Source organism: Aythya marila (assembly GCF_965140915.1).
Source record: "Aythya marila genome assembly, chromosome: 8".
Classification (NCBI taxonomy): Eukaryota; Metazoa; Chordata; class Aves; order Anseriformes; family Anatidae; genus Aythya; species Aythya marila.
The window spans coordinates 7,651,351-7,671,504 of record NC_139049.1 but is presented as its reverse complement, the minus strand read 5'-3'; the positions used below and the strand labels follow the sequence as shown (position 1 = coordinate 7,671,504).

The 20,154-nt window shown below is 37.4% G+C and overlaps 1 protein-coding gene across 2 annotated transcripts in view; it reads right to left on the bottom strand.

Moving 5' to 3' along the window:
- Window positions 1–6,222: 6,222 nt before the first annotated feature.
- Window positions 6,223–20,154, bottom strand: part of DENND1B (DENN domain containing 1B) — a 155,529-nt gene continuing 141,597 nt past the window's right edge. For both annotated transcript variants that reach the window (XM_082766173.1, XM_082766174.1), the window contains 3 exons: window positions 12,528–12,607; window positions 11,128–11,344; window positions 6,223–9,896 (listed from right to left, as the gene is read on the bottom strand). In XM_082766173.1, the coding sequence (XP_082622299.1) occupies window positions 9,339–9,896; window positions 11,128–11,344; window positions 12,528–12,607 (855 nt within the window). In that variant the 3' untranslated portion in view covers window positions 6,223–9,338. The remainder of the gene's footprint in view (window positions 9,897–11,127; window positions 11,345–12,527; window positions 12,608–20,154) is intronic.

Genomic DNA, 20,154 nt, shown 5'->3' with positions numbered 1-20,154 from the left:
GTGTCTGTTCTCGGCACTGCCTCCGCTGGAGCAGTTGCTCGCTCTGGTACTCCACACTCATTCCTCAGTCCTGTCCACCTCACGTTTTCTCTTCTGCTGTCTAAGAGACTGAAGAAGCCAACTGGCCTCCCTGATCATTACTTGACTTGTCTACATAAGTTTTGTTTTAATAAATGAATGTGTGAATTTAAATCAATAGTCTTGTACCCACAGATGAATATGAACACAGACAAATGTTCCTCTTTACCATTCAGGAAGTGCATAAAGACAAACTAAATGAAGTGATTTTATACCACTATTTAAAAAAAAAAAAAAAAAAGACTCACCTTGGAAAGCACATTAGTTGAGCTATTCATGGAACTGGACACACCTGAAAAACAAACTCCTGTAGACAAATGCATTGGTATTTGGGCTTTACACAGAAGAGCACATTTTCCATTATATCTCATCCATGATACTGAATACATTGCAGAGCTTAACAATTAAAAATAGATAATGAGGCTGAAAGGAAAAGGCCTTAGTTTAATGGATTCATTGTAGCTCATGTCTTTCATTTGGTTTTCAGCACTGCTTGGTAGGTTTTGCTGTTGTGCTGTTGTGTTGTTTGCAGCACTTCAGTGACAATTATCTGCGGGAAGAAGTAGACCTGAAAGAGAGAATGTGTGGAGCAGTATGCCATCAGGACTCGGCCCTTCAACTTCCAGGAGAAATGTGAAATAGGAGGAACGGAAAGGAAATGATATATGGCCCATAGCATATTCCAAATGTAGTTCACAAACTTTGCTTTTAGAACTAGTACTTGTTTATGTTTCATACAGAATTTGTAGCAGGATTGACAACCTCTGGGGTTTTAAAGCTTAAGAAGCTGCTAGCATTTTTTTTATTTTTGTTTTCTGATTGATGAAAATCTGCAGTCTGACTGCTTTGTTTTATCTGAGTACCAGCAACCCCCCAACATAACTTCAGGCATTGCTTAGGTTTTTGTTGTTGTTATCACTTGTCACATCAAATAAAAATCTAAATCTGTGAATTTGATAAAGTTATTTTTCCTTTTACGAACATGAGTTAACACACAGTGAGTTCTGGAAATAAAATGAAATGCTTTGTCTATCATCCAGGTATGGCTGCAGCTGCATTGTGTAGAAGTATCTTGCAAAAGCAACATTCTCAGCTGCTTTTGCGGCACAAGCAGCTGATGAGCACTAATGAAGAGGAACGTTTATGATTTCTCCTCCTAAACAAGTCCCAAACATGACAGTACTTGGGAGCTGCCTTTTTCCCCCAAATGGCCACAACTCTTCATAATGTGCCAGTGTTCATACTCAGGGTCTTACTGTGACTGTTAGAGCAAAGCCCTCTGAAATAATTCTTTTCATAGACAGACATTTGCTATCATTTTATTGACAGGAACAGAGTCCTGCTGCACCACCTGTGTAAAATTTGCCAACTTAAGTTAGACTAACTTGTCTTATTACCTGCTCTTTTTCGATCCTTTGCTGTGCTCAAGTTTGGAAGAATTTAATGAACTGAAATGCCTGTAGACAGCAAGTTGCAAGTGCATTCTCAGTGCACTGAGATAGCAAGCTAAGGGAAGTGGGCAAACAACCTGAGACATAATGATTTATTGTCTTCATACATGCTCACTCATTCTGCTTACTTATTTTTCTCGAGAAAGATTGAAGGCTTCTCCTTGTTCCTAATGCCCTCCATTGGCTCATAAGCTGGACCTACAAGAAATTCATTGTCACAGCCATCTGTTTTCAGAGCTGAATAAATATGTGGGCACATCTACTGGCAACATGAAGAAATGACTGCAAGATGCTTTATCAAGCAGCCAAGATCCCTGTGCTACCAGCATTCACAGCTGGTATCATTCTGCTAGCTGGAGTAAGCTACTAGGAGTCTATTAGCACGTGTTAATATCACACGCCTCATTGTTTTCTATAACTGTAATTTGTAATTCTTTCATCAGTTGTGGATTGAGTGTACCAATACTAAAATCACAGCCTCCATAGTTGGCCTGCATAAGATATCAAAATGCTTTTAATTCAGTAGAGTGAATCACAGACCAGATTTTTAAAAGATGCTAATATACTGTTGGAATTACAAAGGACATAAGTATTTTACTTTTGTATTGTATAAACTGCAATTAATAAGCAGTCAGTTTTCTCTATATTTGAGAAACTGAAATCAACATTCAATGGATAAAAACTTCCCATTACTATAGTATTTTTGTATTATTTTAATCCATATGCCTGATATGTATGAAAATTCATGTCAACCCATCAAACAAGAACCTGCATCACCCAAGGAGTTTTGATATTATTAAGTTTTATTTTATAATACAGTGTTGGGCACTTTATGGTAACGTGGAGTTCACCAAAAACTTCTATGGACACCACAAACTCGGAAATGAACAAAACAAGAAACACTGCTCATTTACTACATATACACAGTGCACTACCAATAGTAGTCTAAGGTCTGAATTACAATTCTTGAGATGACTTTGAACAGTAGTCCAGAGTGTGCAAAAGGAAGGATTAAATTTTTAGATTTGGTTCCAGTTTTATTACAAGTCAGTGATTAACTAAATTTCTAATTTTCTAAACCTGTTATAGCACAGTGCTGGTTAGGTTACTTTGTTTCCAAAATTAATAAAATGATCAATAAAATATCAAAGTGTCCTGTATTTTATGCCTTTCCTGCAGGTGTTAAAGGACACAAGAATATTAACAGGTTGTTTTCAAAGGCCACTAATGAAATGTTCTGAAAAAAAAAAAAAGAAATTGTTGGATATGTAATGTGTCTGTTCCATGTTGAGGCATTTCTCATCATATCTGACACATATCTAAAGAAAACAAACAAATTGTCAGTTTGCTAACCATGTAAGCATTTTAAATTTTTCTTCTTACTCAAAAATCATGAATTAACAGACGTGATGTGCTCGTGCATAGGCTGCAAAAAACTAGCTGTTCCACAATGCTTTATTGCCTCATTCAAGTAAATTAATTTAAAGAAGTTCTCAAGAAAAAACAAAGGTAAAAACAAAATGTACATCAATATACAAAGAAATTAATTTATAGAAGTTAAAAGTATACTGGCAACATTAGTAGATCTTTTAAGTAATGACTTATGATAATTAGGGATGTCACAAACTAAATTCTTCTTAACAATACGGTCATCACCCTGAACAGTCACCTCGGTGGTGGTAATGAAAAGTGATGCTTAACTCCTTGCCTATTTTTACCAACATTAAACAAATGATCAAATGATAAATTAAACATTATAAATTCTAGTATTTAATCTTCAATTTAAAATCACTTTTATGTGAACATTGGCTTAGGCTTTATTATTTCTGTAGAATGTGACATCCATAATCATGCCTGGTCATTGGAAATATACATTTGCCTCATTAGAATATATTCTTTGTGTTTTTATCATACAAGCATATTTTCAATGCTACATGTAATTTTACACATTTCTGAAAAATACCATTTCAAAGATTTGCTTGAAAAGCAGACGTGCACATTTATAACTACTAAATTACTTTGAAACAAGGAGAAATATTGCACAAAATTCACTGAAGATTTGAAAGTCAACACATTCCCCTCCTAAAACAAGTAGCTCCCTTATTTTTAACAGAAACAGGATGTCAATTCACAAAGAACCATAAAAAACTTGAACTCAACTTAGTTTTCAAATGCTAATACTGTTACTGGATTCTAAATACAAATGTTGTTAGTATTGACCTAAGGAATAGTACAAATAAATTTGAGTACCCTTTACTATAGTAAACCTTGAAATAACTTGCAACTGTGTTACCTTCTTCATACTCCAACCCAGGAAAAACGCTGACAGCCCTACACTGGCAGTGGGTGACCCTCAGACTAAGCTGGCTGTGGCCTCCTCAGACATCTCTACTTAGAAGTTCAGTAGCCTCCAGGAAAGTTGTATCAAGTACTTTCATCTGGTCACCAGCTAAAACCATGCAACAGACAACACAAAGGTAATCAAGGCAGGTTTAACTTGTACAAAACCATACCATCCCTTTTGTGTTCCTTTATTCTCATCCGGCCCAAAGACCATGACATGTCTCAACCCCTGTGTGGGGACAAGGACATGTTCTAGACCAGATGTGGCCCATGCCCTTGGGCTGAGAACGAGGACACATTCTGTTCAGCCCAGATTCTGTTAGCAGGTAAACAACGCTTGGCAAAGACAAAACATCTAATAGCAGCAAAGAAGAGGTTACTGAAGACAAGTCACATTTCCATCCACACGGCTTTTGCTGGTGAATTTCTACATTCACACTCCAAAGGTTCACTGTGGGAACAGACTGCCTTTACCAACCCAAGCTTTGCAATAAAGAAGCTGCTTGCCTTGGACACAATTTTTAGTAGCCACATTTGCTTAGGCTGAAATTCCAGTCTGTTGGGAGCAAACCAGCTGGAGCCTCACAGCACCTGGACTGAGGCCTGGCACCAAGAGACAAGGTACCAACTCCCTTGGAAATGAAGGCCACCCTTGACCTCTCCCTGCAGCGCCAGGGAGGTCAGCATTACGAGGCTCCTTTCTGCTGGACAGGGTATTACAGGCAGTATTTCATAGGGGATGCATTTAAAAGGGCCTCATGCTGGCACTTTGTTTATTGCATGAAATGTTTCTTCAGATTACATGCATAGAGAAAAGATTTGAGATGCCCCTAGCAATTTGATCAGACAGCTGCACCAAAGAAAGATTGTTCAGTAGGACTGAATATAACCGATTGTAGGTGGAAAAACAGAAGCTGTTCGAAAAACCTGGCTTACCTTTTCTTTTGCCTAAGACTTTACATAGTTTACAAGAACACGAGTTATAACAAGCTCATTCTAAAACTCGAAAAGACATCTACAAAACATTTCTCTAACAGATTGGGTGGGATTTTGAAAAGCACCCAGCACGTGTCTAAAACTCCCACTGAAGTCTGCATTACAGTGCCTGAGAGGGGACTTCAGCTAGTGCCGGGTATTTCTGACGATCCCACCCCTCACCAAACAGCAGCAGTATCTCTGAAATGCTAAATGACAATGAAGGTTTCAGTCAAAATGGTACATGAGAACTTCTACAACTACATTTTTCCCTCAGAACAAGTCTATTTTTAGGAGTTAGGTGACCCCGCAAATATGCAGGATGGAAGAGCAAACCATTGCCTTCAATACAAAGACTGCCCTCTGCATGCATAGAGGGTAGGGATCACCTTTGTGTCCCAGGTCCTTCCTTCTTTTGTTCTTCCCTGAATATACGTGCCATTTTTCACAATGGTGCAACTCTATACGGATGGATGGGAAGGCTTTGACTGGGACAACATATCCATTCCAGGCATCCCATAGGAGATTAATCACACAGACAATATTCCTTTTACCTATATGGTTGGGTTGGAATCACTACAACCAAGCTAGAATGTTAAACAATGTCCTAAAACCTGGATTTCCTCAAAGTTATCATCCTTCTTGGGGACTCTTGGGTTCTGCTTCACTGCCTCATTGGAACAATCCAGGAATCTTTCTACTGCCCCTAATTTCTTCCTCCAAACCAAATAAGAACTACAGCTCATTTCAGGCAGACATATGTGAAATGAACTTGATGATACTAAATTCAAGTCCTAGTTTGTCTATGTCAGAAATCTGTTTCTAAATGTAAGTAAGAGATTCCAAAGCTTAATCGAATAACCTGGTATCTCTCCCTTGAACAGGAGGAACGGGAATATTTTTGAGATCTTGATGCAATAGAAAAGAAGAGATGCCTCTGAAGACCACCACAGGAGCCCTGACTGAGCAGGAATCAGTTCTCACCAACAGCTGGTGACAAATGCTGATGATTTTCAAAGACATTAGAAGAATTTCCACAAATAAGAGAGATACAAGTATCAAACTTGGAAAAAGTACTGGACCTGGACAATTTATCTTAATATAGAACCCGACGTAGTAATAAAAATACTGCATATGTAGCCAATAGACAGTTGGACAGAGGAGAACAGTGTTGAACCAGAAATACCATTTTGGACTTTTATCTATTTGGTAACTGGTACTGATGTTTAAGTAAGGCACAAATATTAGCCTTTTTAAAGGATCACTGATAGTAAGTGGAAAAGACTGTAAAATTACATGCTTAAAAGGTACCTACATTTAAATTCAACAGAGGTATAAGACCAAGTGATTTTTGAACATATACAAGGCTCAAAACCAAAAAGACATACTATTTAATGACTGTAAACACACTATGGGCTTTATAAATAGTAAGGAAAATGCGGCAGAAGCACAGTAAATAACATTTTAATGGCAACTGAATTAAAGAATAACTGTAAGCTGAATTTTATCTCTCATCTTTAACTCACCTATTTTCTTTTTTTTTTCAGCCTGCATTTTCACTCAAGGAAACAGTGAATTATTACCATGATGCATCAATTTTGAGAGATTTCGGTATCAAACTTTCAATTTCATGTTCCTTATAATAACTATATGAATATTAGCAGCCTCATAAGGCTCCCATATTTTTTGCACAGAGGTGAGAATGGGACCATCTATGTGAAAACAGGAATTCAGTGTCTAACTCTCATGTAAAGGCAGTAGGATTTATTCTATCAGATGGATATTTTTAATACCACTTTCTGGCAGCAATCCTGGACTTATACGTTTGATAGACTTGAAGGGGATGATGGCCATAATTTCTGAAATTGTTCTATTTTCTGGATAAGACATCGATACTGCTTATTATCTTTAATAAATCAAGACAACAACATGATCTTAGAGAGATCTGTGGTGAGAAACAGTGTCAGATGTAGATGAAAAGAAGTGGCAAACTTTGAAATTCCTGTCAGCTTTTGCAAGGACATGAATGAGAACAAAAGAGAAGTGCTACAAGAACACAGACCTTTGCGTCTTCTATCTTCCCTTAGACACACTTCGAAGAATTAAATTTGGTAATATTTAGTATCAGCAAATAGAAGAATGCACTCTACTGGGACATTAATACCATCTCCCGACAAGCATTTGTGAAGTTGCCCTGTCACTGTCTCACAACAGCACCTGAGATATCCAGTTTGACCCACCTGGAAAGGTTACAGCTAAGATATTAAATAATTTTTATGTTATTTTTGATTTTTGATAGTGTAAAATCTTTTGCCAGATAACATTTTTACATTAATAAAAAAGTCCCCTTCCACCTTACATAGCATGTTGATACACATTACAGGAAAACACGGGATAGAGTACAGACCTCAGGACATAAAATCTCTGACTCAGGAATGCTAAGATCCTCCAGCAGTAGATTGCAGACACCCTCAGGAACATTCATGTCCTAATCAGACACAGACCCTTCCCTAAGATTTCCACTGTTACAACTTTAACTTTCTAACACTGATTTAAAAAGTTAATTCTGGAGGCTCACCTTCAATGACAAGTACCGGCCCTTCGCTTGTCTGCAGATACACCAATATTTTGGAATGCAGAGCTGAACCTTTTTGCAGAGCTGTCTTTGCATCTCTTCAGTAAAGCATCAAACATTGCCTAATGATATTGATCCTTTCCCTTAAGTCAGCTGACTTGTAAGAAAGCACCAAAAAAAAAAAAAAAAACCAAACAATCCAAAACAAAAAAACAACAACAGAAAAACCCTCTCAATTTTTGCTAGCTAGGAGGAAAAATCATTCATAAATCTCATCATGGCAATTGATATTAACTTTGCTACAAACAACCAAAAATAAATATACTAAAGCACAATCTGATCCAACTCCTGACTTTGTTAATTTGCTCACTCAGGCTGACACTGAGGGTAAGACTCAACATTCATACCAAAAGGGGAAAGAAAACGAAAAAATAGAATCTAGCATCAGTTTAGAAGAGCATTACATTATTCTCAGGCACAGTTCATTTTATACCCATTTCTTACTTCTACTAACTGCATCACAAAAGATCCTTCTAAGCTGACAACTATAATCTACTGAAACTTACTTCACACCTTTACTACCCTGAGATAGTTTGGAGAAAGGAATGTATGCATGGTAAGGTGGAGATACAGAAAAAGGAAAGGTGTGTGGGAGGAATTAAAAGAAAAAAAGCAGGGGAACAGAAAGAGTTGCTCTACATATGCAAATTGTTCAGGAATGCTGCCAGAAGGAGGACAAATGCTTGTTCTAAATAAATACAATGTACAAGTCCATATATTCTCCTTCACTGCCTTTGGAAAGAGATTTTAGAAGTTCAACTTGGCTAAAATGAGAGTTGGATATATACTGTCTCAAGCTCAATCAGTAATTTCAGTTTTCTAGTGTTACAAATAATTCCCAGTCATTAATCTTTAATAATTTAACTAAATATGACTTCTAAGAAACAGTAATTCATACTACCTTCAAATGGTAGCTTCTAAGAATCAAAAGAAAATAGTTCCGAACAGGCACAAATAATTTTTCAAATACTATTAGACTGTAGAAAATAAAAATAAAAAATAGAAATCTATAAATTCCACTTACACGTTCCTTTCTGAAAATTTTTAGATGAAATAGTCTACCTAGAGAAACTGGATAACATGTCTTTAAAGTGTCTTAGTTGTAAACAGAAGTTCATAAACTTCACATTATAATTCAGCACTTCACGTACTTTACAGAAGAGAGAAAAGCATGCACTACCTTTTTGAAGTCTGGAAGACAGGGCCACAGTTTTAGTTTGCAGTAAGTTCCAAGTTATATTCACAAGCAATTCCTTAATCTAAAAAGACTTCCTCCCCCCAACCCCCTGCCTTTGCTGAAGCAAATTCTTGCCATGGAAAATCATTATTGCTGTTTTGTACATTTGCATTCATCTTCTAAGATAAATCTTTTCTCAAAAGATTAAGGCAATTATTACTTGTTAAAAGTATTAACATTTGTACATTTCAAACAAGTCTAGATTGTTTGGTTCATTTCCTGCTTAATGGGATTAATACAGTACCTTCAAAACCTGGTTACCTATTAGGTGATACCTTTCCTGCTGCTTAGAGGAAGTAAATGCTACGAAGCACCATCCACCTGCTGTATTTTAGCACAGAGACTAACTAGTACCTGATTCAAGAGTGCGTTTATATATTTAGTTCCATTTTGTGGACCTAACTACAGCCAACAAACGAACTGGGTAAACATAGAAGCAAATATTCCAGTAGCAGAAGATGCATATTCAGCTGAAGAGATTTTTTTTTTTTTTCTGTAATTGAAATCTCTTATTCCTTTTTCATATTTTGGTTAAAATGTTACATGGAGTTATATGGAGTCCTGAGTAGCCTCCCTTCAAACTTCTTCTGGGAGTCAAGTTTATCTTCTAATAGTTTTCTTACGTTTTATTCCCACTGCTATTGCTGGATAAGCTATCCTTCGAAATATTTAAACCATAGTGAAAAGCAGAACTCAGTTTACATAAAGATATCACTTCTTGAAAAAGCCCACCCTCATCTGGAGTTTCATTTCCTTCTTTCCTATCTTTCTCCCAAGGGACCAGAATGGATGGATGTTGAGCAAGACTTGCTGGGAGCTGATCTTCTGAGGTATTGCTTAGTGTTTCATTCTGCTTTGCATACGTATAGGAAGAATAGCCTTCCGTGCAACTTTCTAGAGAATCAAACTGGGCACTTGATTGTACAGGAGATGGGGATGTTATGCAACCACCAGAGGTGTCCATCTTGTCAGTAGTAAAGGTTTTCTCACTACTTTCTTCTTCCAGTCTTGAGAGAGATTCTTTATGTCCAACAGAAGAAGCTTGCTTCCTTGGTGATGGAGGGAGCTGCTTCCCATGGAGAACACTATCATCCTGACCGAGATTCCAGTCTGCTTGATCATTAGCATTGCCGCAGAGCAGGGTAAGGTTGCTCTCACTAGGTGCATTTGACTTGTTCTGAAAGAAAGAATACGTTTATGCTTAATGCTACAAGAAAAAATGGCAGTTTTGAAACACGAATACTGTAATGGATTTTGTGTGTTCCTAAATCGTGCATATACCCTTTGGGTTTCAATGTTACAAATCAAGGTGTTTTTTTGTTTTGTTTTGTTTTTGTGTTTTGTTCTGTTTTGTTTTAACTTCCTTGCCAGAATATTTTGTTTCTTATCCTGGGGATCACCTTTTGCACAAAGGAAAGAGTCTGGCTCCCCTGTCCGTTCAGTCTTTGCACAAGCACTTTTGACAGTGAACAAAGACATACTTTGCTGCTTTGTACCATAATATGAGGAGTTGGACTAAAACTGAAACCAGATGGCATTTCCTCTTTGCTTCAGTAATTAATTATACCAACTTTCAATATTAAATCTTTTAGCCAAACAAACAAAAATGGGCAGTTTATTAATGTGACCCCTATGTGACATTCATAATATCAAAATTTACAAGCTTTTTAAACATTTATGTCAGAATTTGTTGTTCCAGTGACAAATCTTTGACCATAGGATTCCGTTCAGCAACAGTAAATGTTGGACAGCTGATATAAGCCTGAATTCAAAAACACCAACTTCTTTTTACCTAATGTCACAGCAGGTGAGGGTTTTTAAAGTTGTAGGCAAGAGTTCTGACCCATAAAGAAATTCGCTTACACTCTGGGTCCCAAGCAACTCTATCTAAAGTTGCACAGGATCAAGGTACCCTTTTACAAATCTTTAGAGTACTATTCTAGCAGTGTTTCAGGTGCAGTGGATGCCATAAATTAAGACAGAAACGTTACTGTATCACTGTGACTAGTTTAATGATGCAAGGTAAAAATCGAAATACCTTGCAAACTATATCACAGACACTATAACTAGATCAAGGAATACAAGACTGAACAGCTAAATATAGTATTAAACTATCTGATTCAGTATATTATTACTTTATTCACAACTCTGTATGTGGTTAATGCTGTAAGGGAAAAATACTGTGCCCCAGATGACTTGTGTGACACGAGTGTTATCGATCCCTTGGCTAGTGAAAATATATCATGAAGTTGCCAGCATGGGCGTGCTATTTTGTAGCAGCAGAATTACAAACTCGCAATTCTAAAGACTATTCCGTAGTATCTATCCTCATGCTGTCGATTCCACAATTGCAGGATTCCACTGTAAAGGGAATGGGACTATTTTTCGAATGAAAGCTGGACACTAACCGTAGCCTTGTAACCAATGTCATCCAGTGACCTAAAGAAATCCAGGCTCTTTGCTCCTGAGAGTTTTCCTTGATCTGAACTGTGTGTGCTCAGCGTGTCCAGAATCTCTCCAAGCAAATCCATTTCTCCTTGATGCTGTGCAGTTACTCCAGTTTCACCAGAATCATCACTATCATAAAAATAAGCAGAAGCCTCCTCGCTGTCTTCTGATGATAACCTGAAGGCAAAAACTTGCATCAGATGGGAACATAAAAGCCATTTCATTACAGATACTTCTGAAAGTAAGTAGCAGAATACATTTGAAGGCTTAAAAATGAACCCCACTTTTCTTCTTGCTCAACAATTTTACCTAAAGGTATATGTACAGTACCTATGCAGACGTAATAGCTATTACCTAATATTCCTGCTTCTTTGCTCTACCCCAACCCGTACAACTATTATTTCAAGTCACCCTTAATACGACTTCCCATATCTTCCCTCCAAATTTTAGTCATTCCAAACTTGGCTCCTCTTTTCCCTTGTCTACACCCTCTATCTAGGCCAGTATTTATAGAACTTTCCAGCAGACCTAGCCAGATATATTTTTTTTCTCATACTGCAACTCTTCCTCTGCCACATGAGCAGATTTACCCGAGTACTGCCTATCTACAAAGAAAATAGGCGCTTTTGTCTCGTATCATTTTCTCTTTCACTTATAGCAATAATCTTACCTCTGGCCCCCACCCTACAACAGTCTATCTGTATCTGATCAGAATACTACTATAAAGTCTGTTTCAATAGCTCACTGTTTTGATCTCATCCTTTGAACTCTTCTGTAGCTCCCATTTTCCTCCTGCATCAGGCTGCTTGACTTTGCTTTCAATGGCCTTCATGCTTTGTAGCCATATATTCATTATCAAATATCATCTACTGAATTCAGAGAATGCCTCAACAAAAAGTTAAGTCTCAATTTCAGATTTCCTTTTAATCCACACATAGTAAGACCTTCACATAAAATTCACAAGGCAATCATTCTTTTTCAGACCCTTGAGAAAACTTTCCATTGTGATGACCACAACAGCAGACTAAAGACCAGATTAGCTGAGGTCGCTGCCCACCATGTTGATGAATATTATTTCATTGCTTCTTTGTGTATGGAGCTTATCATTTTATCTCGAGTCTGTGAAGACTGAGGATTACATCAAACTCTCCTAGCCACTAATAGTAATTAAAACACATAATAGCCTGCCCCACTTTTAAACGAGGATCTAATCCTACACTACTTGACATCTTACAGATTCAGAATCAAGCTAGCAGCCTGGACAGGAGAAAGATTTGTCACTTGAACTCAAGTTTGCTAAATAACGCTAGTTATTTTCCTTTCTCCCATACATATACATATATCCTAACAGACTTCTTACTTGCTTGTTCTCTCCATTTCATCATCATCATCTTCATCCAAGGCAAAATCCTGGTTACTGAGACGCTGGTTGAAACGTGTCTGGAGGATAGAAAACTCACATTATGCTTTGGTTTTGTTTTGTTTTTAAGAAAGCCAACCAACAAACAAAAAAGAACAACAACAACAACAAACTACTTCTACATTAATTATTTGGAACCTAGCTGCTACTATACTCATTAAGACTTTCTGAACACCTGATGAGGAAAGCCTCATATTGATCAAGTCTTCTAAAGGTTGTTAGAAAAGGACATGAAATGCTCAAGCATCACCAATTAGGGCTAGAAAACCATTTTTCCTCATGGCCTATAGAGTGCATTATTATTTATGCAAAGCCTTGGTTAGCAGAAGGCTGGCTATATGAGCAGCGCTCAAGTCTACTGTCTCCCCTTTCCTGCAATGACAAAACACTATGTTTTACTATTTTCTGATAGAAGTATTTGCAAAGTTCTGAGGTTAATGTGGTCTACTGAGCAGCACAGTATGGATTTTTGAAGTAGTAAATACAAAAGAAGCCTAAAGTCTCTTTACATAGCTGCATTTATATTAGGCTGTTAAACAGAAGGGCAGAGTAAATAGTTTGCCAGCTTGAAAACTGTGCACTAAGAATGCCTTTGTGCAGGATAATTTACTGTAAATTACAGTTAACTCAACGTTAGCATACATTCAGAGCTTCCCAAGGGAGCTTGCACAGAGACTCTTTTTCAAGTATAGTAAAAGTCTTCAGCCTGGTTTTGTTTGCTAAATAACAATTTGATCAAACAGGTTAGTGAGTACTCGTGATAGCATGTGAATTTGCAGCACACCAACTGCTCTGCCTCAACCAGAACACTTAAGTCAGGAATTTTAGCCATTAGTGCTTCACAAATGACTGTCTCAAGGTCTGTGCATCTCTTATACTTGTTTTGTATAAACAACACCCCACCCCAAAACAAAATAAAAATAAAATAATTACAAAACAACAACAAAAAAAACCTGTAGATGCAATTAATCACATAAGAGATTTCAAGCGTTGGAAAACTGGCTGTAATTTAAAGACATGTGCATAGAATTTGTGCAAAGGGAAAACAGCATTAGCTAAGAAAATCATATGCAAATATAAAGTGTTACTGCCCACATCTCATCATGCAGTTCACCAAATGCTTAAGTCTACAACAAGCCCTTGATGGGGCAGAAATACGACCTTAACTTCAGACTACAAGAAGCTTCGAAATCTTGTACTGTGAGGATTTCAATATGCCACATGTTACAGGTGTTGTCAGTGTTCTACGTGTACCAGGACACACACTGTCATTTTTTTCCCCATTAATATCAGGAATGTCCCGATATGCATTCTTTATAGGTTGGCACGTTATTCTCATTCAACAAGACATGTTTTACTTAAAGCACCAAGTTTTGATAACACTTTCTATATCTCTTGTAGACAAAGATGAAACATGGTTCTTAATGTGTTAAACCAAATAAAAACTGATAAAAATAAAAAACAAAACAGAAAGCAAGAGAATTATTACAGCATTAAAAAATAGGGGAAAAAAAAAGTAAGCTTTACACTGAGCAGAAGTTATAGGATAAAACACAGAGAAACAAGTATGCTATTGATACTTCTCACGTATTTTAGAGAGAAATATGTTTTAGAACATACTTTCTGCATGGTCTGATCTTAGTGGAATAGACAAATAGTACCCCAATGGAACTGGAGTAGTTTGGACCAATTTATGATGCACTATTCACTGAATATAAAACTAGGAAGGTTTAGGAAATATTACACACAAATGAAATAAAACAACTTTGAATAAATATGTCATTGCAAGATATGACTTACTTGACATGTAACAAAATAATATTTTGTAATTTGTTAGTACCAAACAAGAATAACTTTTAACCTTTGAACAGAAATGGTTTGACTATGATTACTTTATTGCAAAGAATCAACTTATGTAATAAACATTTAGAAACATTTAATGGAATCAAACACCAAAAACGCAGAACTTAAATCCCAGGTGCAAGTAACAGTAGAAATTATAAAACCATAACATTATGAAAAGAACAAACGACATTAAAAAGACTGACCTCAATCACACTGACCCAATTATTAGGAGACTCTTAGTGAATATAATACAGCTATATTAAGTACAACATAAACTGGCAAGAAGAAAAATTATTAGAAGATGGCTCACTGGCCATTTTGGTGGCTACACCTCTCACGCCAGGGTAGTTATCTGGTGATCAGACCACACCAAGATAAGTAAAAGCATTTTAGCTATTCCTTTCATTAGCTGTAGTCAAGTTAAATTTCCTTTGCAAACTCAAGCTCTTTCCCAGTTTTGTGAGTTCTCTGAGCGATTCCCATCATTCTTGTAATCAATCACACCACTGCGTGTAACTAAAGGGAAGGTTAACCGTTTTGCCTTAATTGATGTTATTAATCGGTTATCTTAGTGATTACTGCCACCAGGGCAGTATTTAAATTTTAGTATTTGTCTTCACTAGGCAATTAAAATACTTTATTTCTGTAAGACTGGTAATTCACTACCTCCTCTGGAAAATTCTGACTGACGCGACATTCATTTATATTAAAGCTCTAATCCTGACTGACTCTTGGAGGGCAAAACTCTGTCTCACTTTCTTGGAATATGCATCTGAATTAGATGCTGCCATCACTTTTACTTCTATTAATGTAAAGACAAGATTTTGCAGGACAGAAGGTTCTTTAAAAATATGGAGAAATTTCAGAAAACAAAAACAAAAGAGATGCTTGTTTATCCGGAGATGGGTTAACATTGCCGATGGAATAAATTCTCACAAGGTAACTCCATGATTTTTTAACATAATAAATAATGTTTCAAAGAGCATAGACAGAAAATTGGGTTTGTGAGAAACAGAAACTGAATAAAATTAAAGTCAGTAAACACCACAGGAATAACAGTTACCATATTTGGCCCCTTGGAGCACCTACAGCAAGCATGTTGTGAAAGCAAGAATAACATCATACAAAGGAGCATAACTTAGCAGATGTCATAAAAAAAAATCACAGAACTTCTAGTTGCTGATGGTCAGTCTTCTCTTCGAGAAACTATTTTTGCTACCAATTTAAATGTTCAGGGGTGCAAAATTACGCAAGACAAATTTCAAGAACTAAATCAAATAAAATGGTATTTTACACCAAAAGGGGGAGGGGGAAAGGAAAATATCTGGCTGTAAATAACAACATTCTCCAGAGTTTACAGCTCTGCAAGTTAGCCACTGAGACAACAAGCAACACATGTTTTTGAATAGGTGACTTTCCTCTAGGAGCTGTAATAAAAATGACTGCAAGGGAGGGGTATGTCCAGACTACTTTGCAAAGAAAGAAAAACAAAGAAAGAAACTCTTAATAAATTGCAAAAGGAGAACCATAAATCTTTTTCAGTGCTCCACCAAGCAAAGTGACATAGTACATGCACCTGCAAAAGCTGTCAAAGTCATTTAAGAAGTCCTTCCATTACTGACGTATCCTGCTGTTTGCAGTTATTTAAGCTTTTAATTTCTGTCTTTTCTGCATTTTGAAGTGTGTAACCTTCTTTTATACCATTTTATGAAAAAAGGACAGACTTCTGCTTCCTTCCTGATCAATGTTCTAATAACAACCAGACCATTTATTACCGCAAGAAATGATATTGTAATACTCCTTTCTTGTTGCACCAGAACTTTATAAAGTCTTAATAGACTGCTGTCATGTTTTTTTTCTATAAGCTAAAACAACAAACTTCTTAAAAACTACTGAACTGTTTTGCTTCTTTCAACTAGTCTGGCTTACATAATATAGGCAATCCAAAATCAGGCATTTCATATTTTTCTTATCTTCAGGCACACTGCACCACAAGAACCCATCTCTCATCTTGCTCAGAATATTGAAGGGTTCCACATACTTATCACACAATGAGCTTATGCTCAGCACACGCCACTGTTGAACCACTCTTTTATGCTGTTGTGTAAAACACAGCAGATGAACAACCACAGTCAGAGCAAGGATGTGTTCAGACATCCCAGCTCCCCAGACTGTGAGGGTTCTTGGTACTGTTTTGCTTTGGAAGTGGCACTCATATGTTCTGGGGGAATTGTACGGCTGCAGCTGATAAGCTCGTGACTTACTGCATTGTTACTGCAATCTTCTGTTTTCCACTGGTTGCAAGCAAACTGCCTTGAATCCTGAATGTTATTTCAATAATAAAGGTGATGCATTTGACTGAGGAGTCATGCCTGTCCTCTTTGGTTTCTGCCTGACTTCAAAATCTTTCTGCAACTGGTCTGTTAAAATTGTGGCAAATTCTCATCACTGAAACCAAGAAAAAAAAAAAAGGTGCTGACACTATAAATACGGGTAGAATGAAACAAAGTAAGTCCTGAAACTGCTCTATTCTGCTCATTGGTAGCCTCACAAAATGTACTTCTTTGGCATAAAAATGCAGACAAAACACATGAATACTAAAGGATTTAAATGTAAGATGGTTACACTCTTGATTGGGCATGAAAGTCAATCTTTGAAATGTCAGCTTTTTATTTAACACCAGACCTTTCAGAAGCATAACTTCCTGGAATGAGTGCTTATTGATCAGCAGTAAGGCAGGAAGTTTAATAAGGCTGCTGCCATTAATTGTCCTCAATGTGAGAAACAAATAATCTTTTGATAAATGGCAGCACATATATAATTTCACATTTACTGGCTACTCAATATATCAACACATATAGAGTTTCAAGTAAAGAAAAATATCTACTGTGGTTTAAATATATGAAGTACTGCTTGTTTTTTCTTAACAATTTAAAGATAATTCATTCAGTATGAGAAAAAAAAAAAAAAAAACACAAATCCACTATTACTTACGTTTTGCTATTTTATTTCATCTATCCTCTGCAACGCAATCACAGACCTAATTACAATTTCACCTCCAGTAGGGAGGCAAAAGATCTCAGATTGTCAAACTTTCTAGTTAACCACAACCCACTGCCTTTCCTTCCAGTTAAGGACTGAAAACTAAAGCCATGGATAATGAGATCACAGGAAAAGCACTTCACCTAACACTCCACAAGAGACAAGACTGGTGGGGGAAAGATAGGAAGAACAGAGATAAAACAGAAGTACAGTTACCAAACTTTCTCTTCTTCAATGCCTTTCCTTTTTCAAGGATATGGCACAAACAAAACAACTTCTATCCTTGCTAGTACAGAAGCCTTCGCTGCTTTAACAAATTCAGACGCACACGGTGCATTTGAAAGAGCACGGGGCAGCTGGAAATACGCACAACTATATGCCATGAGACAAAAGCATCATTGATTCTGAGATCCTGAAAACAAAAATGATGCAGAAAAATAAATCCACAAAGTAGGTCCCCAACGAGAGAAAGAAATCCTTTTCTGTGGCAATAAAGAGCCTACAAGAGCATGAAATCCCCCAAATCTGTTTAAAGACACAGTCAACCAGAAATTTATAGATAAGAGTGTGGGTTACATACTCTTATATACTAAAGTTAGAAGTAAGCTGTGACATAATAGAGACCTCCACTGCTTCTATAAAGTTAAATGAAACATTAATATCAGTGCTGAGGTAGGATTTGTTATAGGACTGATAAATCTGTTGAGGTACCTAGTCACAGAAAGCATACTCCAGTTCTTTCTGTTCTGAATTAGTGTGGTAGAAAATTAACAAACTCTAAGCCTTCTACATTTATACTCCTGCACACAGATGATACTTGAGAATATTGTAATACTGCTTTTGATTTTTATGGATTAATCATGCTTCTGCTCATATTTTTTTCGGAAATAGTTCCTTTTCCCCAAAACAGCAAATAAAGTTTCATTTTCTCTGAAGAATCACAGAGCAGTTTTTCTCAGGAAGCCTGCACTGTCTCCTACCCCTCTGAAACAGACCGAGGCCCCATTCTGCCTAAAGCTAGGTCTCACTCCCAACTATCCAGCTTAGTCTCATTCTTCTTTGTGGCACAGCGGTTATTCTTAGAAAAAATGGTCATTTTCAGCTGGCACACTGTGGCATCATGCCACGCAGCATCCTTGCTGTGGAGAGTGCAGCATCCAAAGGCTGCCTGGCTTTCCTTTTATTGGCGACAAGCAGAAGCATTAGTCCTTTAAAACATGACACCTGAGATTTCCAGTGTAAGAAGATGAAGATAAGAGAAAAACAAACAGAAAGGAAAAACTAATTGATGTCCATATGCACAAAGGCATGTGGAAGACAGGAAAGGGAGCATGTTTCTGAGGTAACATGCAAGTCCAGAGACCGGGATGTAGCTCGGGAGCACAGAGCGACTTCAGTGATTCAGAAGAGTTGTAAACCCAGCTTACATGGCTGGAATACGCTATCTATTTGATACCATTCCTAAGCACGTAAAAAAACAAGATTGCTGGTTAAATCAATATTTCCATTAAAATGTGCATCGTATCCTTGCACCAGCAGAAGCATCACATGGCAAGATCCCTGTTGGAATTGCTGATGACAGATCACGTGTGACTTTCCTGGAAGGAAGAACTATCAAAACACAAACATGGTAAATGAACAATACAAGTGACTGAAGGTAAAATGTAGGAAGCAGATATGATCATAAACACAAACATCATATGTCTTCGAACTTCAAAATTTAATCAGCAGACCAAATATCACAAAATTTACAGAAGGTAAAACCTGAGCAGTGCTGAACTCTGCCCATCAAAGCTACGGACGAGCCTCTGGAAGGAAGCTCTGTACGAAGCATGACGACAGACTAGTCACTTTTGCAAAGAAAAAGTGATTGTGCCTTAGGAACAGAAAGGTTGCCTCTAAATAAATTTCTGTCCAAGGCTTGCAGCCAGAGGAATCGGGCAGTGAAGGAGTCCCTCCACCTGTTTGATGCCATGAGGGGTATTCTGTTCGACAAAGAGGGCCTTGCTCTACAAGGCACCTGGGAACACGGATGGGACTCGGATATGCATACTCTTCACTCATTTCAGATGCTTTATTGACAAATGAGACCATAAGCATCGAAGAAGGGCAGCACTGGGATTCAATCCAGATGCTAGGTGGGCCGAAATGCCATTTGGTCCTGCCTCTGTATTTCTACTTACTGTGGAAAAAGCATTGCTACTAACTTGGGCATTTCAGTGTCTAAAATTAGGTGGGTTTAATCTGACCTTTCATATTCAGGGACACTGAGATCCCTGCAGGAAAGTCTCTTTCTGTTCCTTCCACTTCTTCCTCTTTTTCCCCCAGGGCAAACTTTATTTTTTAATTGAACTTCTTTATTCTTTTTTCTTTTTTTCTTCCTACTCAGTTACAGGATTAGAGAGGGAAAGAAAAGGTTAGGGAATAGACAGTACCAGAGCTGAAGCTTTGGACATAAGGTTGTGCTCTCCAAACTTTGAGGCCAAAAGGCAAAAGCAATATGGAAGGGACACAGGTGGATTGACCCTTTGGTTCCCTGCTTTGCTAGGTGGAGCCAGAACGCTACCCATGATTGCTCTTCAGGAATATGGAAGGAACACAGCCAACTAAGCAGAAGACAGCACCGTCACACGAAGATGTCTATAAATTCTCCTGTTTGTGAAGCAGCCTTTTTCTGCCA